Source organism: Notamacropus eugenii, chromosome 2 (assembly GCF_028372415.1).
Source record: "Notamacropus eugenii isolate mMacEug1 chromosome 2, mMacEug1.pri_v2, whole genome shotgun sequence".
Classification (NCBI taxonomy): domain Eukaryota; kingdom Metazoa; phylum Chordata; class Mammalia; order Diprotodontia; family Macropodidae; genus Notamacropus; species Notamacropus eugenii.
In genome coordinates this window covers 139,851,253-139,875,818 of record NC_092873.1, presented here as the reverse complement: position 1 = coordinate 139,875,818, position 24,566 = coordinate 139,851,253, and the positions used below count along the sequence as shown (strand labels likewise).

At 40.0% G+C, this 24,566-nt stretch overlaps 1 protein-coding gene across 1 annotated transcript in view; it reads left to right on the top strand.

Moving 5' to 3' along the window:
- Positions 1 to 772: 772 nt before the first annotated feature.
- Positions 773 to 24,566, top strand: part of B3GAT2 (beta-1,3-glucuronyltransferase 2) — an 85,109-nt gene continuing 61,315 nt past the window's right edge. Inside the window, exon 1 of the mRNA XM_072642585.1 lies at positions 773 to 2,318. Within this exon, the coding sequence (XP_072498686.1) occupies positions 1,677 to 2,318 (642 nt within the window). The 5' untranslated portion in view covers positions 773 to 1,676. The remainder of the gene's footprint in view (positions 2,319 to 24,566) is intronic.

The following is a 24,566-nucleotide window of genomic DNA, read 5'->3' as shown; positions in this document are numbered from 1 at the left end:
TGCCCAAAGCCTTTGTGTGACATCCGTCACTGCATATCTGGGATTTTTTTTTATTGATTTTTTGCCTTTCTATAAAAGTGCATTTTGTTTTACGCTGTTTGGTATGATCCCCTATTAGACAAACCTGCTGCTATGATCTATCTCGGAGCCAATATGCTGGTTCTAAATAAGAGCCCCCCCTTTTTTTCTTGGCTCTCTCTCCTTCACCGTTTGAAGAATACCCCCTGCTTCTCTCCCACTCTGTCTCCCCACCTGAGGTCTCTTGAGTTTTCAGCACTTGAATAGATTTTCCTGTCTGTTCTCCAAAGACCCTGCAGTATTTCAGAAAGAGCGAGAGAGAGATCAGCAAACAAACCTCCCAGCATCCAGCTCCTTCCAGCAACGAGCTTGTGAGCCCCCCTCCCTTTTCAGTGCAGCCCCAGGGGATCTCTCCCTCTTCTCTTCCAGCAGGCAGAACCACCAGAACGCAGGGCAGCGGCTGGCGGTGGTGGTAGTGGCGGAGGTGGTAGTGGCGGCGGCGGTGGCAACAGCAGCAGCACACAACCCACAGTAGTAACAGCAGCAGGCTTTCATTCTAGCCAGCACCAAGACCCAGGCAAAGAGCAAGAGAGGACCTACTTCGCCTCTCCCCCCCACCCCCCAACACACCCATCCACCCCCATCCTCCCCACTCACAACCCCTCTTCTCCACCAGTAGCAGCGCTGCTGTTATCCACAGGAGAACTGGGAGTACTGCTAGTCTGCATCACAACCCTCCCCCTCCCCTCCTTTTTTTTTCTTCTTTTTCTTTCCTTGCTTTGGGATCTTGCTGCTGGAGACGGGAGATGTTCAAAGAAGAGGAGGAGGGACCACAACAGAGCCGGCAGCAGTGGCGGCACTGGGGTCAGTTTGGCACAGAGCGGCAGCTAGACTGTCCTCAGCATCCCTTCCAAGTCCTCACTGCCCCATCAAGGATGTGAAGAAGGAAAACCTCTTCTGCTGCTCTCTTGACTCAAGCCTGCCCTCCTCTAAGGGAGCACCCGCTACTCTTCCGCTGTGATCCAGAGACTGCTTTCCAGCCTTTCGTGGGGCTACGGGGTTTGGACCTCTCTTCTCTGTTCAGTCTCTTGCAGACCCTCTTTCTGCTGCCCCGGGACGGCTAAGAAGAGATCTGGACCAGTCGCGTGGCTGATTACAAGGACTATTAAGAAAGACAGTGAAAGACCACCGCCCTTCCCCCTCCGGCCACCCTGTGCCAGCTTTCCCAGCCACTCGGGTCTTTGCAACATAACTCTCGAAGAGAAGATGAAGGGGACCGGGTAGGAGCCCCTACTCACCTGCTAAACTGAAGAACTGAGGGTGGAAGGAGGCACCCCGCCCCGGCCCCTACCCTGCCCGCTGCGCTCACATCCCTCATCAGCTCATCCCTCAGTGGGTCTCCTCTTGGCCCCCCGCTCCCTCTGCCTGTCATGTACTGAGTCCCCCGGCCCTGGGACTCCAGCCTGTCCCGGTCCCCATGGGGAGGGCTCCCCACCAGGCTCCGTGAAGTAGGAATAGGCGGCGGCGGTATCCGGGCGCGGAGCGCCCCGCGTTCCGAGCTGCGGCTCGGAGGTGCCCTGCCCCCCCGCCCCCGCTGTGCCCCCTGGAGAGGCTGGAGGGGCCCCGTGGGGGGGAGAGGGGTCGGGGGTGAGCGCACCATGAAGTCCCTCCTTTTCAGCCGCTTCTTCATCCTCCTGCCCTGGGTACTCATCGTCATCATCATGATCGACGTGGACCCCCGCCGGCCCGCACCCCACCTCGGCCCGCACCCTCACTTCTCCCCCTATGCGGCCGGCCGCTGGGGCGCAGCTCCGCGCGCGGGCGTCCCGCGGCCCCCGTTTCTCCCCCGGGACGGCAGCCCCGACGGGGGTCCCCAGCGGGGCGCGGAGCCGCCTCGCAACCGCTCGCAGCCGCCTCCCGCTCCGCCGCCGACGCCGCTGCCCACCATCTATGCCATCACCCCCACCTACAGCCGCCCGGTGCAGAAAGCGGAGCTCACGCGGCTGGCCAACACCTTCCGGCAGGTGGCGCAGCTGCACTGGATCCTGGTGGAGGACGCGGCCGGCCGCAGCGAGCTGGTGAGCCGCTTCCTGGCCCGAGCGGGGCTGCCCAGCACCCACCTGCACGTGCCCACGCCCCGGCGCTACAAGCGGCCCGGCCTGCCCCGGGCCACGGAGCAGCGCAACGCCGGCCTCGCCTGGCTGCGCCAGACGCACCAGCACGAGCCGCAGCGGCCGCAGCCCGGCGTGCTCTTCTTCGCGGACGATGACAACACCTACAGTCTGGAGCTGTTCCAAGAGGTAGTGAGCTCCCCGGGGGCGCTCCAGGGGCGGGGGGTTCAGGAGCGGGGAGTCCGGCGGTGCCCCAGAGGCAGCGGCGCCGCCCCACTCTTGGCACTTGAACGTGCCAGTCCCTAACGTGTCACCCTGGGGCAGGTAGGGACGCCACCGGTGCTACTGCACTTTACCGGTGTTGTTTCTGGCCACCCAGGACTCTCCTCTCCCCAGGGGCAGAAAGACACGCAGCGGGGGGCTCCGGTGGCCTTTGTTCTTGTTTTCCACACCCAGGCTGAGTGGGCAACTTCCATTGGACCGACCCTACACACTGCCTATGCTAAGCCCAGCTTAGTTTGAGAGTCAAATCAACAGACTGTTGGATTTGGAGTATCAGACCTGGGTTCAAATCCCAGCCCTGCCACTCACTACCTGTAGGCGAGTCACTTAATTTCACAAGGCTTCAGTTTCCTCTTAAAGCTGTGAAACTAGATGGTCTCTAAGTTCCCTCCTCACCCTGAAGCGGTGACCATATTTAATGTTTCTAAAAGGAAGGGAGGAGCCAAATTGTTATGCCCTTAGGCTACAAGGGCTAAACAAAAAGGTGTCTCACACCTCCAAGTTTACACTCTCCTGTTGGAAATCTTGGAGTTTGGGGTGAGGTGAAAAAGTTGTAACGTGAACTATGGTATTAGTGTCTAAATTGTAGAAAGGAGTTGGGGGATCGGGGTAGGGAAAATGGTCAAATCACAGAATTCAGCAAAGGAGAAAACCAGAACAGGTAGAGAACCACTTTTTGATTCAGAACCTTAATTTTCATTGGTGTATAGAACTTCTAGTGTGGAAACTCCATCCACTTACGAAAATCTAGACTGCTCTATAACTTCACAGTATTAGAGATTTGCCAGGTACCCAGAGAAGTTAAATGACTTACCAGGGTTGGTCCTCTGTTCGCTTCACCTCTGTCTTCCTGAAGATCTACTGAAAGTAGGTAGTTCTCTATTAAAAGATAGTAGCTGAGTTAAACAAGGTTTTTTTCCTGCCTTTCTTGTTTACAATTCCATGGCAGAATTTGCCTTTTAAACCTTTAGGATCTGGAGGTTAGAAGTAACCATCTTCCAAGAAAGATGGCATTATGGCTGTGTGTGTGTGTGTGTGTGCGCTTGTGCTTGTGCTTGCTCTTGCTCTTGCCTGCGCCCTTTGAAGAAGTGGCTTTTGCACTGACACCATCAGTATTCCACTCATTAGGCCAGTGCCTGACAACAGGCTCAAGGCCATCCATTCAAGCTGGCCACTTCACGGCAGGCATGATAAATGTTTACCTTGTGATCCTTTTAAACTTTAAATATCTTCATACATGCACAGGTGTCAGGCACAGTTGAAGTTACTGTTTCTGGATTTTCTACAGACAAGTGGTGATTAAAAAAACCAAAAACTTTTTTCCAGTAAGAGATACTAAGTTGCAAAGTCAGCCATTCTTTAACTCCTTAAATTTTTAGTCATCCATACCCTCCAAATAAAATGGGAGTGCAAAAATATTTTATCTGCCTTCATATTTGACATTTAATCAATAATACACACAATTCATATCAAATATGGATCCATCCTTTCTGCCCCTGCTTCTTAACGTTCTCTACCTTGTCTATAACAGTTTATTCTCATTATAACTGCCCTGCTCTCTGATTCTTCTCTGACTTCCGTGTGCCTACCTTCCTAACTGAAATGTGGGGTATTTTTTTTTCTAACTTCAGTGTAGAGATCTTTAATTCCTTAATGGCATTCAGAACCTTAATTTTCATTCATTCAGATAAACATTTATTAAGCCTGTACAAGTGTTAGGTTCTGGAGATAGAAATAAAATACATAAATAAATTTACACATACATATGCAGTCCTTGCTCTCTAGAGAGTTATATTCTATTGAGTGGAAAACAGCATGTCCACATGTAATACAAAGTGTGTGTGTGTGTGTGTGTATGGAGAGAGACAACATAGAATTATATATGCACATGTGTGCCTACATACACACATATAGACATATACTTTGTGTTATCTGTGGACACGTTCATATTTGCATGTTTGTATATACATATGTGTGTGTATGTGTATAAACTATATGTTAATGTGTATATATGTGTGTGTATACATACATATATATGTATATATAAAATATGAGGTTATAGAGAAAAGAGAAAGTAGATAGAAAACTGGCCTTGAAGCCAGGACCACGTGGGTCTGGCACACAGTGGTTATTCAGTACTTTATAAGTCATTTAACCTCTCAATAATCTAGACAATTCTGGAGAACTCTGGTAGAGGGAGATTCCTCACCCAAGATTTTCCTATACCAGTGAAATCACAGGTCCATGCGGAATCCCTTTTCCCTTATATGGAGGGAAAGCAGTAACAACTGAGAGGCTGAGGGAGATCCTGAGACTGTCCTCCATCTCTTTCATTCACTGTCTTCTACATAAACATAAACATAACCATAAACAACCAGAGCAGGACTGACTTTCCCTTTTCCTTCCCTTCAGGCATGATTTTCCTGTGATTTTCTGCAGAAACTACCAAGGTTAGAGTTTGTGTGATGACTGGAAGGGCCATTGCATTGTCCAAGTCAACAAACACTCATCAGGCAAGCACCCACTATGTTCCAGAGCAACATAACAGCTTCTTCTGTTTATTTTTTGCTCGTACTGGGGAATTTGTCTTCATTAGAAGTAACTTCCATTCAGAATCACAATTATAATTTTAATTCACCATAATTTTACCGCAAATCACCCCCCTCCTTCACTTAGAAGTTACTTTTAACTGTGAACATCTAATGTGTTTATGTAAAGTAATTTACACTCCTCTTAATTAACCTGTTAGGAGATTGGATTGTAAAGGAAAATGATTTTCAGTTTATGCCTCGCTTCTAGCCTCTTGATGTGAGATGTGAGGTCTTTTTTTTCCCCTGCTGGTGGGAGAATTGGCACATACATGGAAATTCAAATCATCAGAATACAACCTTCCTTCTGATGTCTCCCAAGCTAGAAGGGAGAGTGTTAATTAGTGAGCATTAAACAGCAAGAGAAAATTCCTGTAGATTTTTTATTGGGGCATAAGAAGAATAATTGCTTGAGTAGAAAAAAGTGTATGGGAGGTAGGAAAACTGTATAGACTTCCAGTTTACATTGAAGATATGCACAGATTTTGGGGATGTAAAATTTCAGTGAGGTATTCTATATGGATTCACAACCAGAAAGATGTATGAGGGAAAGAAACTTACAGTGTAAAAGAAGCAGTGCATCTGTTGTCTATCAGACAGAAAGATGCCTCTTATTAAAACCATGGAAGGAACCCCTCCTTCCCACTCCCACACCTATACGCAAGAACTTTATGGTATGAATGACACATTTTTAGAATTTAAAACATTAAGCAGCTAGAGGATAGGAATATTGTTTTCTGACTCCTCTGAATTCTCCTCTCTGTCCTCTTATCATTCCCCCCTCCATACAGTGTTTTATGCAGGACAGGCATCTGTTAGCTGTTAGTCTCTTTTTACAATCTCTTATTCTTTTATTTGTATAATAAGCAATATTGAATGTTTTAAAAGTCCATTTGATGAAATTTGGAAATCTGTATGCTAGTGCATTATTCTCCCTAGTAGTTGAGTTCTTTTTAAACCCTTAATTTATTATTGCAAAAGAATTACAAAATCCACCCTAGACTTTAGTGGTTTTATATGTTTTGAAAAATGCTGCATGGAATAGTTGACAGAAAGCTGTCCTCAAATCCAGAAAGCCCTGGGTTCAAACCCTATTGAAATAGACTGGCTTTTTATGTTTTAAGTAGCTTTCAAAAGTCTCAATTGCCTTGCTGCTGATGCACATTGGCAGGGGGGGAGTTTCCTCAGTGGGAAATCCACAATACTAGTGAAATCACAGGTGCAGGTCCTTTGTGTTGTATTATATAAACATGGCATGTACTCTAGTAAGTAGAAGTGAAAGCGGTATCTGAAAACAAACAAAACTTCTTTCTTTTTGGGGTGGGAATACTATGTACTCAAAGAAAAGTAGAGACTCCTAAAGCTGAAATGTTTACTTTATCTTTTTTGTCTCCTTAAAAAAAAAACAAAAACAAAAACCATACCCCAATCATATGAAATCATTTTTTAAAGGGATTCACAGCAGTTAAGAAAGAATGTCCCAAGACGGACTTCATGTTTTATTCATGGTATTTCTAATTTCCATGAATGATATTAAAGTAGATAAGATAAAAGGAAGAAAATGAACCAGGTACAAATTAGCTTCCTATGTATTGGCTGCAAAGGCAGGAAAGTAAAGGATGAAAGGTCTCCAAATTAAATTAAAGGCGCAACAGGCAATCCATGTTCAATTATTTCTCCTTAGTAAGTAGAATGGTAGTTTCTTCTCACATCCAGCTAACTAATTTTCAGACTCCCCTTTCTACTGTGCTGGAAGAGCAGTGTTTGCATTGAACAACCCCACATTCACACACAGATCCATTTGCAAACGAAGCTCTGTGTGAATTGTACCAACAGAAACAAAGCAGGTCATTTGTGAAGCGTGTTATCAAAGGCTTTTCAACCTTAAAATATAACTAAAACCATCCTTTGCTGGTTTCTCCGCAGCCTTTATAGATTTTTGCATGATTGGATCATGGGTAATCCCTATTCCACCACCACTGATCTCCCGCCTTTCATGTCCTATTGATCTAATACCCTAGAACAGCTCATTTGCAAAGGATTTAAGACACCTTAATAAATGTTAGGGTTACAAATAATAGCTGATTATCAAGTAATATTTTCAATCAGATCAGATGTTTATTCTGTTCTTGAAGACCTTGAATGTTTTCCAGGATTTGTATCTGATTAATCTCAGGTAAAGTCAGTTTTCACTTTGGAAATCAATTGAATTGAAAGGGTAAAGAAAAAAAAATGTTTTCCAGACAAGAACAAACTGTGAAACCGTGATGTGATAGAAAAGCTGAAGATCTTAATGAGATGAGATTAGGAAAACAAGCAGCAGTACCAATTGGGCCTCTGAAAAAGACCGCTTCTTAAAGTTGCATGTTGAGGATGCCCCCTTCCCTCAACCTTCCAAAATAAAAATAGGAGTAAGAGGCACAGGTGATGGGGCTTGGGCCTGGTTCTTTCTTCCTTTTTTTTAGGACCTCCTCTCTTGTAGTTTTCTGACTGGAGCCACAAACCAAAAAGGATCTGAGTTACAGCGTTGAAATCCAATTTACCTTAAGTGGTAAGTGCCCCGTGTGTCTCCTGATAGGTAACCTGAGGTCCACGTTTCCTTTTAACCTTGATACAGTAACTTAGAGTGTTTTCTTTTCATGGTGAGGAAAGCAAGACTAGGAGAATCTGTCCCTCAGGTCTAGAATAAATAGAGCATTGGCCTGGAAAAGTGTCACAAGTACTAAACTTCTACTCTACTAAAAACATGCCATGTGTCTATTAGGATATGAGTCCATTTTTAAAATGAATGTATGTGTGTGTACATACACATACACACCAACACACACACTCACACTCCTTTTTCATAGAACTGAAATGTAGTGTGCACAGTATTTTTTTAACCTATTTCAGCTCCTTCCTCCCAGTACATGGATGCTTGATTTGTATAATATCTATATTTTTTTGCAGTTTGATGGTTCATCTTTGATCTCTTTGCCCACAAGCATAGAGACCAGTGATATCCATTTGGCTGATGATGTTTTGATTGACCATTAGGAATTATATTCTAAATTTCAAAGCATTCTTCCTTCTATCCCTTTCAGTCTTTTTTCCAACACCCTGCCTGTGCCCTTCCTTGTGCTTTTACTCAGTGTACGTTGATTCCCCTCAATGGAATGGAAACTCCATGAAGGGAGGGGCTGTTTTGATTTTTGTCTTTGTCCTTGTTTCCTCAAAATCTAGTACCTTTGGGTTTTTTCCTTTTCAGATCTGTGAGTTCATTGGTATGGGGAACTCCCAGTGTGGATGATTAGATTTAGATTGATTCAAATGAGTAACTACTCTCGTAACAGTTACAGCCAAATTTAGAGCATAAAGGAGTTTTCTAGGTTTGAATCAAGTCTTTCTGATTCTAAGACTAGCCTTCTATACACTATGCTATTCTCTTTCTTGTCTAATAGGTGCGTAATAAATGTTTGTGGAATTGAACAGGATGAGTTTCTTCAACCTAATAGAGCTGAAGGCCTGTCAAAACAGTTTCTATTTGTAGGCTCTTTGGATTTGTTTTTGCTCTGTGCTGATGGGACTTGTTTTTGGTACTTCTTAGACTCTGTAGAGGGGGGACTGTAATTTCCTCTGTCTGCTCCACTTTCCTCCAGATTGTGAGCTTATAACTTTTCTTTTGTATGAATAGTAATGAGAATAGTGATTGCTTATAAGACATGCTTCAGAAACAAAATAGGAGAAGCTAAAGCCAATTCTCTTATTTATTGAGTATTCTGCATTCTATTTTAAGTACAATATACAAGATTGTGCTTTCCATATAGAATTCAGTAATACCCAAATATGACTCTTTACAGCCTTAGGACTATTTTAGAATATCAGCATACTTTGTCTAGTTTATGCCTAAACATTAGTGTAGATTTGGTTCCATTGCCATTGAAGCATGAAATTTAAATTTTGCATATAAATTCAGCTCTTAGCCTAAAAGGGGACAGAATTTATCTGCACACAAATAAATCAAAGTAATGATACCCCAGCTTTTATATATAGCAAAAGAAGGTGGCTTAGATTGAAATAATTTGTTAGCAGAAACTGTAAAACCTTAAAATCAAAGCCCCAGGGTCAGTAATTCTTGTGTTTATTTTAAATAATTATTGAAAATGACACGTTAGCAGTCTGGGCAAAAGCACAAATAAAGTTAATAATTTTTAATATGTAAACCCAGAAATAGACTAAAATCTTTGATAATCTAGCATCTCCTTTATTGTTACTGGTTTTGTCTTCCAAAATGGAACTCAACTTCTCTCCTTGGTTATGTCCTGCTTTTTTCCTCTGACTTTGTTTTCCTTATCTGTTTTTTCAGAGCACATGATTTTTCATTTATTTTCTTGAAGGGAAATTAAAGTTAGTATGCAAGCTCTTTATTGTCTGTCTTTCCAAATTAAATGTTTATTCTGTAGAGTTTAGGTAAGAGTTGATCATTTCTCCAAGGAGATAAAATATGAAAATTTATTTCATACTCATCGATATGCATCAGCAACTGCATCTCCAGCATGCGCCTCTTGCCAGGGCACACAGAGCAGAATGAAGGGATGGTTTTCAGAACAGCCTTAGGTATCAGAATGGGATGGCAGTAGGGAGACGGTGTTGAATTATTTCAGATGAATAGGGAAGTTTATAATGTGAAAGAGATGCTGGAGGTCTAAGCCAATTTGAGGTGATAACAGTTCTAGAAAATAGACACTTTCCTGGATTTACATTCAGCAGGTGTACTGCAGGCAGCTTACTCCCTGAGGGCAGCAGGTTTTGCAGGAGGCAGTGCCAGATCATTGGCATATTCATTATGTTGTTTTTTGAAGGCCAGCGCTACCCCCTCCCTTCGCTGGTGAGCGTGTGCAATCTTTGTTAATTCCCTTGTTTAATTTCTTCTTCTGGATTAGGAAGTTCTCAGACCTTATTTATTTATTTAAATGGAGAAGTGATGTTTATGTTTTAATTGAAAACCTAGAGGAAAGGAGGGAGGTTAGTAAAAATAAAATTACTTAAAGGAAAATCATTTTGTCTTTTCACTTTAACTCAGAATTCAGTAGTTTTATTATTAAATTTGGAATCCACAAAAAGGTGAAAAAATGACCAAAAGAGCCACATGCTAAATAAACATGAGACTTCCGTAGTCATGAAGACATTATAGCTTTAAACTCATAACATTCTGTCCAAATAGTTATCTTTTGAGCCTTTATCTTTAGAATCCAAATATGCTAAATTATAATAATTTCTTATCGAATAATATTTCTTATTGAAAAATAAAAATTAATTTTAAAATGTCTAGGATACTTTAATTCTTGGGATAATTGAGATTCTCTTGTGAAATCCAAAGGCCTATAATGAAAATTTAGCTGTTTTAAAAAATATAATGAATCTAAGATCTGAGAAATTTTCTTCACTAACTCCCTCATTTTACAAATGAGGAAACTGAAACCTAGAGAGGTTTAAGTTAATTTGCTATGTTGTCTCAGGCAAATCACTTAAATCTCTGTGGACTGAAGATATTTCATCTGAAAAGTGAGGGGCTTGGGTTAAATAATCTGTAAAGTATCCTCCAGTTTTGTAAACTACTCTTGTGGTAGACCTGGGATTAGAACTTAGTACTCCTGACTTCCATGGCAGGAAAACTCAAGGAAGTGGAAAAGTCATACACAATTGGGTATTTACTTATTTATTTAACATCAATGCTTTAGCATCTATTTAAAGATGCTTCCTACTAAAATAGCATCTACTGACCTCTAATTCAACCCAGATTATCAGGATGTACAGGAAATTGTGTGACAGACTTCTTTATAATGACCTCTGAATAGTCAGCAGCAAAACAAGCCTAGATGGACAGCACTTAGAGCAAAGCCATTATTTGATTTTGTGTTGAAATTGAAAGCATGTCAGAATAGTAGATGCCTAGATGTTAGATACAGAAATAAAAAAAAAAAATTGAAGTAGTCATCTTAAATACATCAGTATATCTTTAGTATATCATAGAACCTATTTTGAGCCCAGTAAGATAAGGTTCAACTGACTTTCTCCTCCTTCGTTTGTAATGGTAATGATTTTACAATTCTGTAATGTATTACTGTGGGGGTACTTAACCTGAGGTCTATGAACCCGGTTTAAATATATTTTTTTTTATAATTGTATTTCAGTCTTACTGGTTTCCCTTGTAATCCTGTACATTTTATTTTGTGCATTTAAAGAGTCCATAGGCTTCACCCCTTCACCAAAGGGCTCCATGACACAAAAAAAGTTAAGGATCCCTGCTCTACAATATTTAGAAGTAGGTTTGAAATCCTGCTCATGAAAATGTTGTTTCTCAGAAACATATATATGAGTCACACAATAAATATATTTTTATAATTATACAATATTATTATGGCTGATATTTACTATTGCTTTAAGATTTTCAGTGTGACATGTATATTACCTCATTTGATTCTCCCAACAAACTTGTGAGGTTAGGTGCTATTATTATCCTCATTATATAGATGAGGATACTGAGGTTCAGAGAGGTAATACTGTTTACTCAAAATTGGGGAGATAGTCGAAAGTGTTTCTTTTGGGGTCCAGATATCTGGGTTCAGTCTGACTGCCATATTAGGCAAATCACTTCATTTCTCTAGGCCTCTGTTTTCTCATCTGAGGAAAAAAATCATAGAATTGGGCTAGCTCTGGGGTGTATGAGGCTAAGATCACAAAATAAGCGTCAGGGACAGGATTCGCGCCCAGTTCTCTCCTTATTTTAGATCCAATATTGCTTTCAAGATACATCCCAGTAACAGGAATATGTTTTTATTCTCTTTCTAGTTTATCTCCCATGGGCTTCAGACTATCTGTTTGTCAAATACTCCTGTATTCTTTAGGTTGCAGATGAGGCAGAAGTAAAATTGTAAAGATGGCAATGGACTCTCACGGGGAGGCTGGAAAATTCTTTATGCATCCCCAGTTCCTGTCCTCAGTACAGTAGAAAGAAGTCTTAGGACTGAGAGAAAGACCAAATTCTATTGCCAAGAGGAAGAGGCTGAAGTTTTCAGTCATTTTTCAATTGTGTTCAACTTTTGGTGAGCCTATTTGGAATTTTCTTGGTAAATATATTGAGTGGTTTGCCATTTCCTTCTCTAGCTCATTTTACAGAAACTGAAGCAAACAGAGTTAAGTGACTTCCCCAGGGTCACATGGCTTGTGTCTGAGGCTGAATTTGAACTAAAGAAGTTGAGTCGTTTTGACTCTAGGTCCAGTCTTTATCCATTGCCCCACCAAGCTACTCCAGGAGGCTGAAAACCTCCAGGGTACTTAAAAGCATCTTGTCCCACCCTTTTCCAAAGTCATATCAGATAGAAACAAAATCCAGATGTGAGCCTGGGCCTTTGACTCTCAGTCTAACCCAATTTACTCTATACTATGCAACCTGACACCCCACAATCCCTGATCTGTAGTTGCTCAAAGAAACTGGTCAGTAGCTAGTCAATAACATTTTTGAAGTTTCCCTGGGTATACAACACTATACCTGCCATTAGAGAAAACAATCAGTATTTTTAAGTACTTGCTGTAATGTAAGAAGACCTAGCCTGAAAAGGCCAAGGTCTATCTCACAGTGCATCCTGGGCCATATCTAGTCATCCTGATGGATATCTGTCACTGGATTCGGATGACTCTGGAGGAGAAGTGAGGTTGATGACCTTGCACAGCCCTCCCTTACTCAAAACAAAGTCAGCTGCAAGTCATGTCATCGTTTCTCTGATGTCATGGTCTTCAAAAAGGAAGGACGAACACAACAACAACAGAGTATGTGTGGGTATGTACACACACACACACACACACACACACACACACATTTTGTTGAGTCATTTCAAATGTGTCTGGCTCTTCCTGGGAGAGATGCTGGAGTGGTTTACCATTTCCTTCTCCAGCTCATTTTACAGATTAGGAAACTGAGTTAAACAGGGTTAAATTACTTGCCCAGGGTCATGCAGCTAATAAGTATCTGAGGCTGGATTTAAACGCAAGAAGATGAATCTTCCTGATTCCAAGCCCATTATCCTATCTGCTGCACCACCTAGCTACCTGCCCTTTCTTCTACCCTGCCCCCATCTCTCTTTCTGTGTGCATGCATATATTTATTTATATACATATGTATACACATACACATACATACATGCATATACATATTTAGGTGTATGTATTTACATATATGTCATAGAGAGAGAACACAAGTAATTTGTTAGAGGAAAGGGAAGGAAAGGAAGAGTGTTATCACCCTGTCTCTTGCCTTCAAGAGCTCAGAGAAAGGAGAATCTGAATTCAAGTATTTTCTCTGCCTCTCCTAGCTCTGTGACCATGGATAATTCACTTTCCTTCTCAGCTTCAATTTCCTCATCTATAAAATAGGGATGATAATACTTGTAATACCTCAAAGGGCAAATATGGGACTCAAATAAAATGATCTATGTAAGTCACTTTAAATACCTTAAAACACTTTATGAATGTCAGATACTATTATTAATAGGGGAGTGGGCACTTGCCAAGGCCTATGAATATGGTGGCAGTAACATCTAAACAGAAACAGCAGGGTACAATGGAAGGAGAACTGGATCTGTAGTCAGAGCATCTGGATTCAAATCTTGACTCCAGGACTTACTACCTGTGTGACCTTGGATAAGTCACTTGGCATCTTTCGTCCCCAGTTTCCTTGACTGCATTATGTGAAGGGAGGGATCTCGATCAGAGGTGTCCAACAGGACTGGGGAATGTAACTGGTGAAATAGCAAAATAAATATATAACAGAACATAGAAAATATTATTATGTGGTTTTCTAAGTCAATACATGGCTCTAAGGGCTCTTTATGTAGGATTTAGTGGCCCTCTATTTCAGGGCAGCTAGATGGTACAGTGGATAGAGTGCTGGGTCTAAAGCCAGGAAAACTTATCTTTCCAGTTCAAATCCATCCTCAGACATTTACCAGCTATGTGACCCTGGGCAAATCACTTGCCCTCTTTGCATCAGTATCCCCATTTGTAAACTGAGCTGGAAATGAAAATGGCAAACCATTCCAGTATCTCTGCCAAGAAAACCACAAATGGGGATCAGGAAGAGGCTGACACAACTGAACAGCAAATTTCTATTTGAGTTTTGACAGCACTCAGATTACTTCTGAGGTTTATTCCGGTTCTTTTTCTATGATTTTGTAAATCTCACTACAGAGATATACACATTAATGCGTGAACACCGTGGAGTTGAGGGTGGGAAGGATGAAGTAGAGAAACAGGTGTGAAGACCCTAGAAAACTTGATGAGTGCTCTGCTTGATGCAGATTCTTAGAGGCTTGAATCTGTCTTGATCAGAGAAGCAGTCAAATATCTGTCCCTCACTTTCTTAGGTTTCCAGTCACCTTTGAGCTCCCCACCTCCATAATATCAGTCTTACTGGGAGTGGTGGGGGCTCCTGACACCCCAGGATTGACTTTTACCTCAGTGTAACACTGGTTGCATTTTCCTTGTTAAATTGCTTAGTGTAATGAGTTAAGCAGGGCTTACATGGAAAGATTTTGTGGAGGAGGTGAGATTTGAACAGAATGGAAGGGCATTAAAGGAAGTTCTAGATGAAGAGAGGTGGGAGGGGTGTTTCAGTGATACGGGATGTCATTTGTGGTAATTCAGAGGCATGAAAGGGTGAAATGTGGGTGTGTGAAAGCAGAGTTTCATTGTTTGAAGTTGAGATTAGGTGATAGACTTGGAGCAGAAAATTATAGTTAGATACGAGAAAATCACAGAATTTTTAGGGCTGGGAGGAATATTAGAGACTACTTCTTATGTCTTATTTTATAGATGAAAGTGAGGAGAAGTGAGGTGTTCAATATCACCCCCCAAGTTTGAGATCCCAAGTCTTCCAAATCCCAAGTTAGTAATCTTTTCTATATACCATATAACCTTCTCTCAGTTGGTGCTGACTTTTTTTTTTGGATGCTGTGATTGGAAAGTGTGATGTGGTTTTAGAAGGAGAATCTTCATTGGAGTAAAGATGTTTACTACATTCTAGCATTTGGCCTCAGGAGAACCTGAGCAAATCTAATGGCCTAACTCTTCTTTTGCTGTTTCTTGATTTCCTCATGTGTTTTTTAAGTGGGGTGGTTGGTATACAAGATTTCAATTCAGTTCAGTTCAGCGTGCAACTGCAGTGTTCCTCTTATGTGCTGGACACCTCGTGTCTGAGAATACAAAACCAAAAGTGAAAACAGTCTCTGCTCTCAAGGAATTAACATTACATTGTCCTATCTTACCTACTCAGTGGGGACGTGAATGATAAACAGAGAACCCTAAAGAGGGCAGCTGTGAGCTGCCGGGCAGTGACGTGTTCAAAATGTGTTTTCCTAATTTTTGCTGAAGGCTTAAAAAATGCATGTGTGTTGAAACATTTAGTTAACTCCTCCATTTTAGAATCAGGAAACTAGAGTGGTAGGAATATTTTATTATATTTGCTTTACATAGCGTGTCAGGGAGTTGTAACCTGGTCCATGAACTTTATTTTTTTAAATTATTTTATTTATTTTCAGTGTTCTACAATCATTTCCATATATCTTACATTTTTTTCCTTCCCTCCCCCTCATTCCCACTTCCCTCCCCACTCCCTCCCTGAGACAGCTTGCAATCTTTTATAGGTTCTACACATACTATTATTAGATACATTTTCAGCTTAATCATGTTGAATAGAAGAATTACAATGAATGGGAGAAACCATAAAACAAAACATAATACAAAAGTAAATGGTCTGCTTCATTCTGCAATCCAATTCCACAGTTCTTTCTCCAGATGTGGAAGCCATTTTGCCTCAAAAGTCCATTGGGAATTTTTTAGGTCCTTGCATTGCTATGAAGGACTAAGTCTACCAGAAAAATTCCTCACACACTGTGGTTGTTGCTGTGTACAAAGTTCTCCTGGTTCTGCTCCTTTCACTCAGCATCAATTCATATAAGTCCCTCCAGGCCTCTCTGAAGTCTTCCTGTTCATCATTTCTTATAGCACAATAGGATTTAATTACATTCATATACCACAACTTGTTTAGCCATTCTCCAATTGATGAGCATCCCCTTGATTTCCAGTTTTTGGCCACCACAAAGAGAGCTGCTATAAATATTTTTGTATGTGTGGGACACTTTTCCATATTTATGATCTCTTTTGGATACAGTCATAGAAGTGGCATTGCTGGGTCAAAGAGTGTGGACATTTTTGTGACCCTTTGGGCATAGTTCCAAATTGCTTTCCAGAATGGTTGGATCAGCTCACAGCTTCACCAATAATGAATTAGTGTTCTAGCTCTCCCATATCTTCTCCAGCATTTATCAGCTTCCTGTTTAGTCATGCTAGCCAATCTGTTAGATATGATGTGTTACCTCAGAGTTGTTTTGATTTGCACATCTCTAATCAATAGTTATTTAGAGCATTTTTTCAAATGACTATAGGTAGCTTTACTTTCTTCCTCTGAAAACTGCCTGTTCATATCCTTTGACCATTTATCAATTGGGGAATGGCTTGTAATCTTGTAAATTTGACTAAGTAGTCTCTATATATTTTAGAAATGAAACCTTTATCACAGATACTAGTTGCAAAAATTCTTTCCCAGTTTTCTGCTTCCCTGCTAATCTTGGTTGCATTGGGTCTGTTTGTGCAAAAACTTTACAATTTAATGTAATCAAAATTATCTATTTTGTACTTCATAATGTTCTCTATCTCTTGTTTGGTTAGAAATTTCTGCATTGTCCATAAATCTGAAAAATACACTATTCCTTGCTCCACTAATTTGTTTACAGTATCAGTCTTTATGCCTAGATCATGTATCCATTTGGACTTTACTCTTGTGTACGGTGTGAGGCATTGCTCTGTGCCTAGTTTCTGCCACACTGTTATCCAGTTTTCCCAGCAATTTTTGTCAAACAGTCAGTTCTTATCCCAGAAACTGGGGTCCTTGGGTTTATCAAACCAAATTGCTATATTCATTGACTACTGTGTCTTGAGTACCTAACCTATTCCACTCTTTGTTTCTTAGCCAGTACCAAGTGGTTTTGATGATTGCTGCTTTATAATACAATTTGAGATCTGGTAGGGCTAGGCCACCTTCCCTAGCATTTCTTTTCATTAATTCCATTGATATTCTGGACCTTTGGTCCTTCCAGATAAATTTTGATATTATTTTTTCTAGCTCTACAAAATAATTTTCTGATCGTTTGATTGGTATGGCACTGAATAAGTAAATTAATTTAGGTAGAATTGTAACTTTTATTATATTAGCTCTGCCTACCCATGAGCAACTGATGTTTTTCCAATTTCTAAGACCTGATTTTATTTTTGAGAAAAGTGTTTTGTAATTGTGTTCATATAGTCCCTGGGTTTGTTTTGGCAGGTAGACTCCCAAATATTTTATAGTGTCTACCGTAGCTTTAAATGGGATTTCTCTTTCTATCTCTTGCTGTTGGGCTTTGTTAGTAATATGTAGAAATGCAGAAGATTTGTTTGGGTTTATTTTGTAACCTGAAACTTTGCCAAAGTTGTTTATTATTTCAAGTAGTTTTTTACTTGATTCCCTGGAATTCTCTAAGTATATCATCATATCATCTGCAAAGAGTGAAGTCCATGAACTTTAAAAAAATATATTTTGAGAACTGCCTTTCAGTATAGTTGGATTCCTTCTTAATTCTATGCATTTTATCCCATGCAATTAACACATTCAAAAGTCATGTCTGTCGGCTTCACTTAATGTCAAAGGAATACATGACACATACACAGAAAATATTTTAAAATCCTGACTTGTTCATAGGGATCATAGATTTAAAGCTAGAAGATATCTAGTCCAATACTCTCATTTTATAGATGGAGAAAAAGACTTCCAGAGAGGTTCCAACCAAAATCATGCAGTTGGTAAGTCACATTCGAATCCAGGTCCTCCGCCTTCTGATCTTTTCATTATTGTGCCCTGGTTTGACTGTAGGGTCATACTACATTAGAATCTTAAGACCAGAAGAAATCTAAGAGATCATCTAGCTCAGTCCCGATGAGCAAAGTGAAGGACACAGAGGTTGAATGACTTGCCTAGAGTTACCCAGTCAATAAATAGTAGAGTTAGGACAAATAAGAGTCAGGACTAAAATCTGCTTTTCCTATCCTGTTTCCTAGGGTAGTTGTAATGGTTTTATACCATGCTCAGCATTTTGACCTATTATTATTCATACAATCATAGATTGTAATCTATAAAAGACCTTGTAGGTCGTTTATTGACCCCAACAGTCTGGAAATGATGAACCTCTGAAGAAATGGGTCTAAAGTCCATGAATTTGGTGACTATGCCCTGACTCTAGGTCAAGATGAATAGCTGCAACTTTGGTTTAGCAGTATGGTCTGAGCATTAAATTTAATGCCATTAGATATAGGTTCTAGTTCTTGCTCAACCACAAACCAACTGTGACCTAAATTTTCTCTGTATCTGAGTTTACTCATTTTAAAATGAGAATGACATTAATTTATGGTATTTACCCTAGAGTTATTTTTAACCAAAAATAAAATAGAAATGGTAGCTGATAGTACTATATAAGTGGAAAGCAGACTAATGAAGTGACTACCCTTAATCTTTGGCCTTTCAGAGTGAGAAGGGGCCCCAGTAACTGTAGTCTTACTCATAAGGCAGCTATGTGATATGGAGCCCTAGACCTGGAATCAAGGGTACCTGCATTTAAATTCAGCCTCATGTTTACTGGCTATGTGACCCTGAGTTAGGTAACTTATCTTCTGTTTGCTTCAGTTTCTTCATCTATAAAATGGGGATAGTACTAGCACCTCCCTCCTTGGGTTGTTGTAAGGATGAAATGAAATAATATTTGTAAAGTGCTTTGCAAACTTTAAGGGGTTATATAAATGCTAGCTGTTTGTTGTTGTTTTGATCATGTCTAACTCACTTTGACCCCATTTGGGGTTAACTGATTAAAAAAATCCCCTCTACAGTGTTTTTGACAAGTAGTCTTCTGACCTTTACTTAAAGAAGTCCAGTGAGAAGAAACCCACTACCTTCCCCCAGGTAGCCTATTCCACTTTGAGATACCTTTAATTGCTAAAAATCTTACCTGACATCAACTCTAAATCTGCCCTTTGCAACTTTCTTTCATTGCTTCAAATTTCCCCTTGCACAGAATGACAGAACTGCAGATATTTGATTATGACTGTAATGCCCAATTCCTGTAATCCATCCTTGCAGGATATCATCACAAGGCTCTCCACCATGGGGGTTACCTTCCTGGACTATTTTTTCACATAGCAGTGAATCATTAAATGAAATAATAATTTAGTTATTTTTTTCTTTTGCTCATTAAAGGGGCCATTCCCTGACTACTTCTGAAAGAGGCCTGTTCACTCAATGGGCATTACCTCCACCTAAATGAGTACCTGAAAAGACCAAGGTCTCCCAGTGTATCCTGAGCCGTCTCCAGTCACCCTGATGAATATCAGGTCACTGGATCCAGATGGCTCAGGAGGATTAAGTGAGGCTGGTGACCTGCACAGCTCTCCCTCCCTCAAAACAAAGTCAAGTGCAAGTCATGTCATTATTTCTCTAATGTCATAGTCTTCTTCAAAAATGAAGGACGAACACGACAACAAAAACTTGACTTCAGGGAACTCACATTCCAGGGAAAGTAGGCAACTTATAAGTGTGTATATACAAGATAAAACAAGGTAATTTTAGGGGAAGAGACTGCTGGGGAGATCATGAAAAGTTTCGTGTAAGAAGAGGGTAAATTCATTGAGCTTTAAATGAAACTAGGAATTCTGACATGTGGGGGTGAGGTAAGGGTGTCTCCCAGACATAGGGACAACTTGTACAAAGGCACAGATAGGACATGAATGCCCGGGCGAAGATGAAGAACAGCAGGTTGGCCAAAATGATGATCTTCAAAAAGGCAGGTTAGTTCCAGGATGTAAAAGATTTTAATTATCAACAGGTAAATTAGTATTTATTTTTAAAAGTTATAGAGATCATATCAAGAAGTAGAGCCAAGCCAGGCAAATAGCGGGAAGAAGTATAATGAGTTCCCTACAACTCCTTCAAAAAGATCTAGAAAATGCAGCAAATCAAATCTTGATTGGAGGATCCAAGAAGAGAAATAGTGAGTCATTTTTGCAGCACAGGTCCCCATAACATAGAGAGGTCTCTGGACATGAGAGATAGATCCTGTCTAGGAGCTTGCCTTTTCAAACAGGGAGAGACTATTCACCAGGCAAGAAGAGGGTCTAAATCCAACTAAGAAAGACCTACACTCATGTAGGCTGTGGGAACAGGTACCAGTTGGCAGATCTGTCCCTCACCACCCAGTTGTGGATCAGATTCTAGGTAGACTGAGGAAGGGACCTGTGCCTAAGGGGTGGCAATCCAGAGTGAGGAGCAGTCTCAGTCTCTAGGCTGTGTACTGAGCAAGGGGCAAGTTCAAGAAGAAAGGAGCAGCTGTGTGGCTCTGACCCCGCAGGAGCAGAGCAGAGTCTCAGTCCCAGTTTTTAGCTGTCTGACTACTACAGAAGAATAACCAGAGCAGAAATTCCAGACCAAAGGGAAGCCCACAGTTCTTTTACTCAGAACCGGGAGTTTTCAAAGTAGCTGAGATTAATTGAGTCCAGCAGCAGTCTGCTGAAACTCCAGACAGCATAGTATCACAGACCTGTTGCTTAGATCCAAATTTAGATCCGGAGCTTGCAAAGTTCAGACCAAGGAAGCAACAATCAGCTTTTGGCCTTGATCAGACCACTTTGAGAATGCTAAAAGCTTGAAACTTTCCAGCCTGAACAATCCCTTAGAGCCTGTAATAATACAACACTTAATGCACCAAGGAAACAACAGTGGGACCAGGCTAGACTCTCTCTGAAGAAGCAGTATGACCTTACCATAAACTCCAAAGTCAGGAAGAGTAATAGAATATTGAGCAATCAAAAAAAAATCCTACCATAAAAAGATACAGGAATAAGTATCTTCAAGATACAAACCCAAAAGAAGAGAATGACTCTAAAATATCCATGAGCAAAGCCTCAAAGGAAAACATAAGGTACAAATTCACCTAAATTTCCTGAAGGAGATGAAATAAGAATAAAAATAAGTTTTAAAATATTTTTATAAATAAAAATGAGAGCAGTAGAGAATTAAAAATTGGAAAAGAAATAACTGTGGAAGATAGAATTGGGAAGGGAGTTAACAGCTTGGCATAAGAGGTACAAAACCTTGCCCAAGTAACAAACTCTTAGAAAATTAGAAAAGATCAAATAGAAGCCTGTGACTCTATAAGATAGTAAGAAACAAAGTCAAAAGACTAAAAAAGAGAAGAAAATAAAAGGTGTCTCATAGAAAAAAATAATTGACCTAGGAAACAGATGAAGAAGGAAAAGAATTAAGAATTGGACTATCCGAATGCCATGACCACTCCCCAAAACAGCCTCGACATCATACTTCAAGAAATCTTAAAATAAAATTGCAAAGATATCTTAGAAACAGAAGACAAAGTATAAATAGAATCCACTACTCACCTCCTGAAGAAATGTCCAAATGAAAATTCCAGGAATATCATAGCCAAATCCAGAGCATCCAAGTCTTTTTCCAAAAAAATTAAATTTAAAAATACCACAAGCATCCAGAAGGAAAGCACTCAAGTACCAAAGAGTCATAGTGAGAATCACATGTGATTTGGCAGCCACCAATATATTAAGGAGTGGAGATCTTAGAATGTTTTTGTTTCTTGTTGTATAGTTGTTTTCTGTCATCTCTGAATAGAAGATTAAGGGAGAGGTTGTTCCTAAGCAAAACAAACTTGATGTACAAAAATATTTATAGCCTTTTTTATGGTAGCAAAAAACTGGAAACTGAAGGGGTGTCCATCATTTGAAGAATGGCTAAAGAAGTTATGGTGTATAAATATGACGGAATACCATTGTGCTGTAAGATATAATGAAGGGGATGGTTGCAGAAAAACCTGGGAAGACTGTACTGATATAAAGTAAAGTGAGCAGACTAGGAGAATAATTTATATAATGATAACAATAACATAAAGACAAACAACTTTAAAAGGATAAGAAAATCTGAGTGGAATAATAACCCAACATGGTTCTAGAGAGATTAGGGATTCAAAGTGAGCACTGTGTGTGTGTGTGTGTGTGTGTGTGTGTGTGTGTGTGTTCAACATGAACAATATGGAAATCAATTTTACTTGACTTCACATGTTTGTAACAAAAAGTGTATTTTTGCTGAATTTAAAAAAAATCAATTTTTTTAAAAAGATCATATTGCATAAAAGTGTGACTGATGTTAAAAATATATATATACATAGACAGCCACTGGAGTTTATTGAGTTAAGGAGTGGCTTGATCAAAAATGTGCTTTAGGAACTCTGACAGTGTTGTGGAGGATGGTTGGGAGAAAGAATACTTGAGGCAAAGAGACCAGTTAGGAAGTTATTAGTAGTCTAGGCAAAAGAGCAGGCTACAGATGATGAACTAGAGTGATGGCTCTTTAAATAAAGAGACAAGGAAAGAAGATGTCTAAAAATTATGTGGAATTGACAAAACTTGACCCCTGGTTAGACATGAGGAATAAGGGAGAATGAGAGGCAGTAGTGACTCAGAACATAGTAACATGAGTGACTGAAAAGATGGTATGCTCAATAACAATACCTTTCCAAATATATGGCAAGCAGAATTAAACACAGTATTTCATATGTGATATGACCAGGGTAGAAGATATCCCCAGCCCCTGCCAAAATCATTTCCCCAGAATAATATTTCCCAGTGAAGCCCAATATCACGTGGACTATTGTATCACATAGTTGATGCATATTGAACTTGTGGTCTACCATCACTCTCAGATCTTTTTTTTTCCTTTCTAAAAAAAAATGTCTATTTTAACAGAATTAAAAAAAAAAAATTGAGTTCCAAATTCTCAGTCTCCCTCAAGCCGCACTCACCCACTGAGAAGGCAAGCAATTTATCAATTATATATGTGAGATCATGCAAAATATATTTCCATATTAGCTATATTACAGAAAAACAAAAAAAAATAAAGTGAGAAAATTATACTTCACTTTGCACTCATAGTCTCAATTCTCTCTTGGGAGGTGGATAGCATTTTTCATCATGAGCCCTTTAATTCTTGGATCATTGTATTGTTCAGAGTAGCTAAGTCATTCACAGTTGATCATCATTACAATATTGCTGTTACTGTGTATAGGATCTCCTGGTTCTTCTCATTTCTCTTTGCATCCGTTCATACAAGTCTTCCCAAGGTTTTCTGAAACCACCTCCCTCCTTATTTCTTGTAGCATAATAGTATCTCATCATATTTATACACCATAACTTGTTCAGAAATTCTTCCAGTGATAGGTATCTTCTCAATTTTCAATTCTTTGCCACTACAAAAAGAGCTGCTATAGTTATTTTTGTACATATAAATCCTTTTTTTCCTTTTCTTTGATCTCTTTGGGATACAGACCTGGTAGTGGTATTGCTTAGTCAAAGGGTATGCACTGTTTTATAGCCCTTTAGACATAGTTCCAAATTGTTCTCCAGATAGTTGGAGAAACAGTTTACAACTCTACCAACAGTTCAGTAGAGTGCCTATTTCCCCCAATCCCCTCCAGCATTTGTCATTTCTGATAGATGTGAGGTGGTGCCTCAGAATTGTTTTAATTTGCATTTCTCTAATCGATATAGTGATTTAGAGCATTTTTATATGACTTTAGATAGCTACCCATTCATGTCCTTTGATCATTTATCAATTGGGAAATGGCTCTTATTTTTGTAAATATGATTCAGTTCCCTAAATATTTGAGAAATGAGACCTTTATCAGAGAAACTTGCTGTAAATTTTTTTGATATTTCATTTTTTGCAAAATGTAGTTTCCCTGATCCTGTCTTTTAAATTAGGCGTGTTTTTGCTTCATCTGGTATCATGATTGCTGCCCTTGCCATTTTTACTTCAGCTTCAGCATAACAGTTTCTATTTCAGGCCTTTATTTTAACTGGGTATGTATTTTTCTGTTTCAAGTGTGTCTCTTGTAAACAACATATTATTGGATTCTGATTTCTAATCCTTTCTGCTATCTGCTTTCATTTTATGGGTAAGTTCATCCCAGTCACATTCAGTTATGATCACTGTATATTTCCCTCTGTCCTGTTTTCTTCTGTTTATCCTTCTCTTTCTCTTTGTACCCTGTCCTTCCACAAAAGTCTATTTTGCTCCTGACGGTCTCCTCACTTAATCTACTCTCCCTTTTATCATTCTCCCCACTCCACCCCTTTTCTCTCACTCCCTTTCCATCCTACTTCCCTGTTGGATAAGTAAATTTCTATACCCAAGTGAATGTGTATATATATATTCTTCCCTCTCTGAACCAATTCTGATGATAGTGAGGTTCAGAACATATTACTCACCACAGCCCCTTCCCATTTTTTCTCCACTTTAAAAGTTTTTCCTTGTATACCTCTTTTATGTGAGATAATTTGCTCCATTATCCCTCTCACTTTCCCCTTCTCT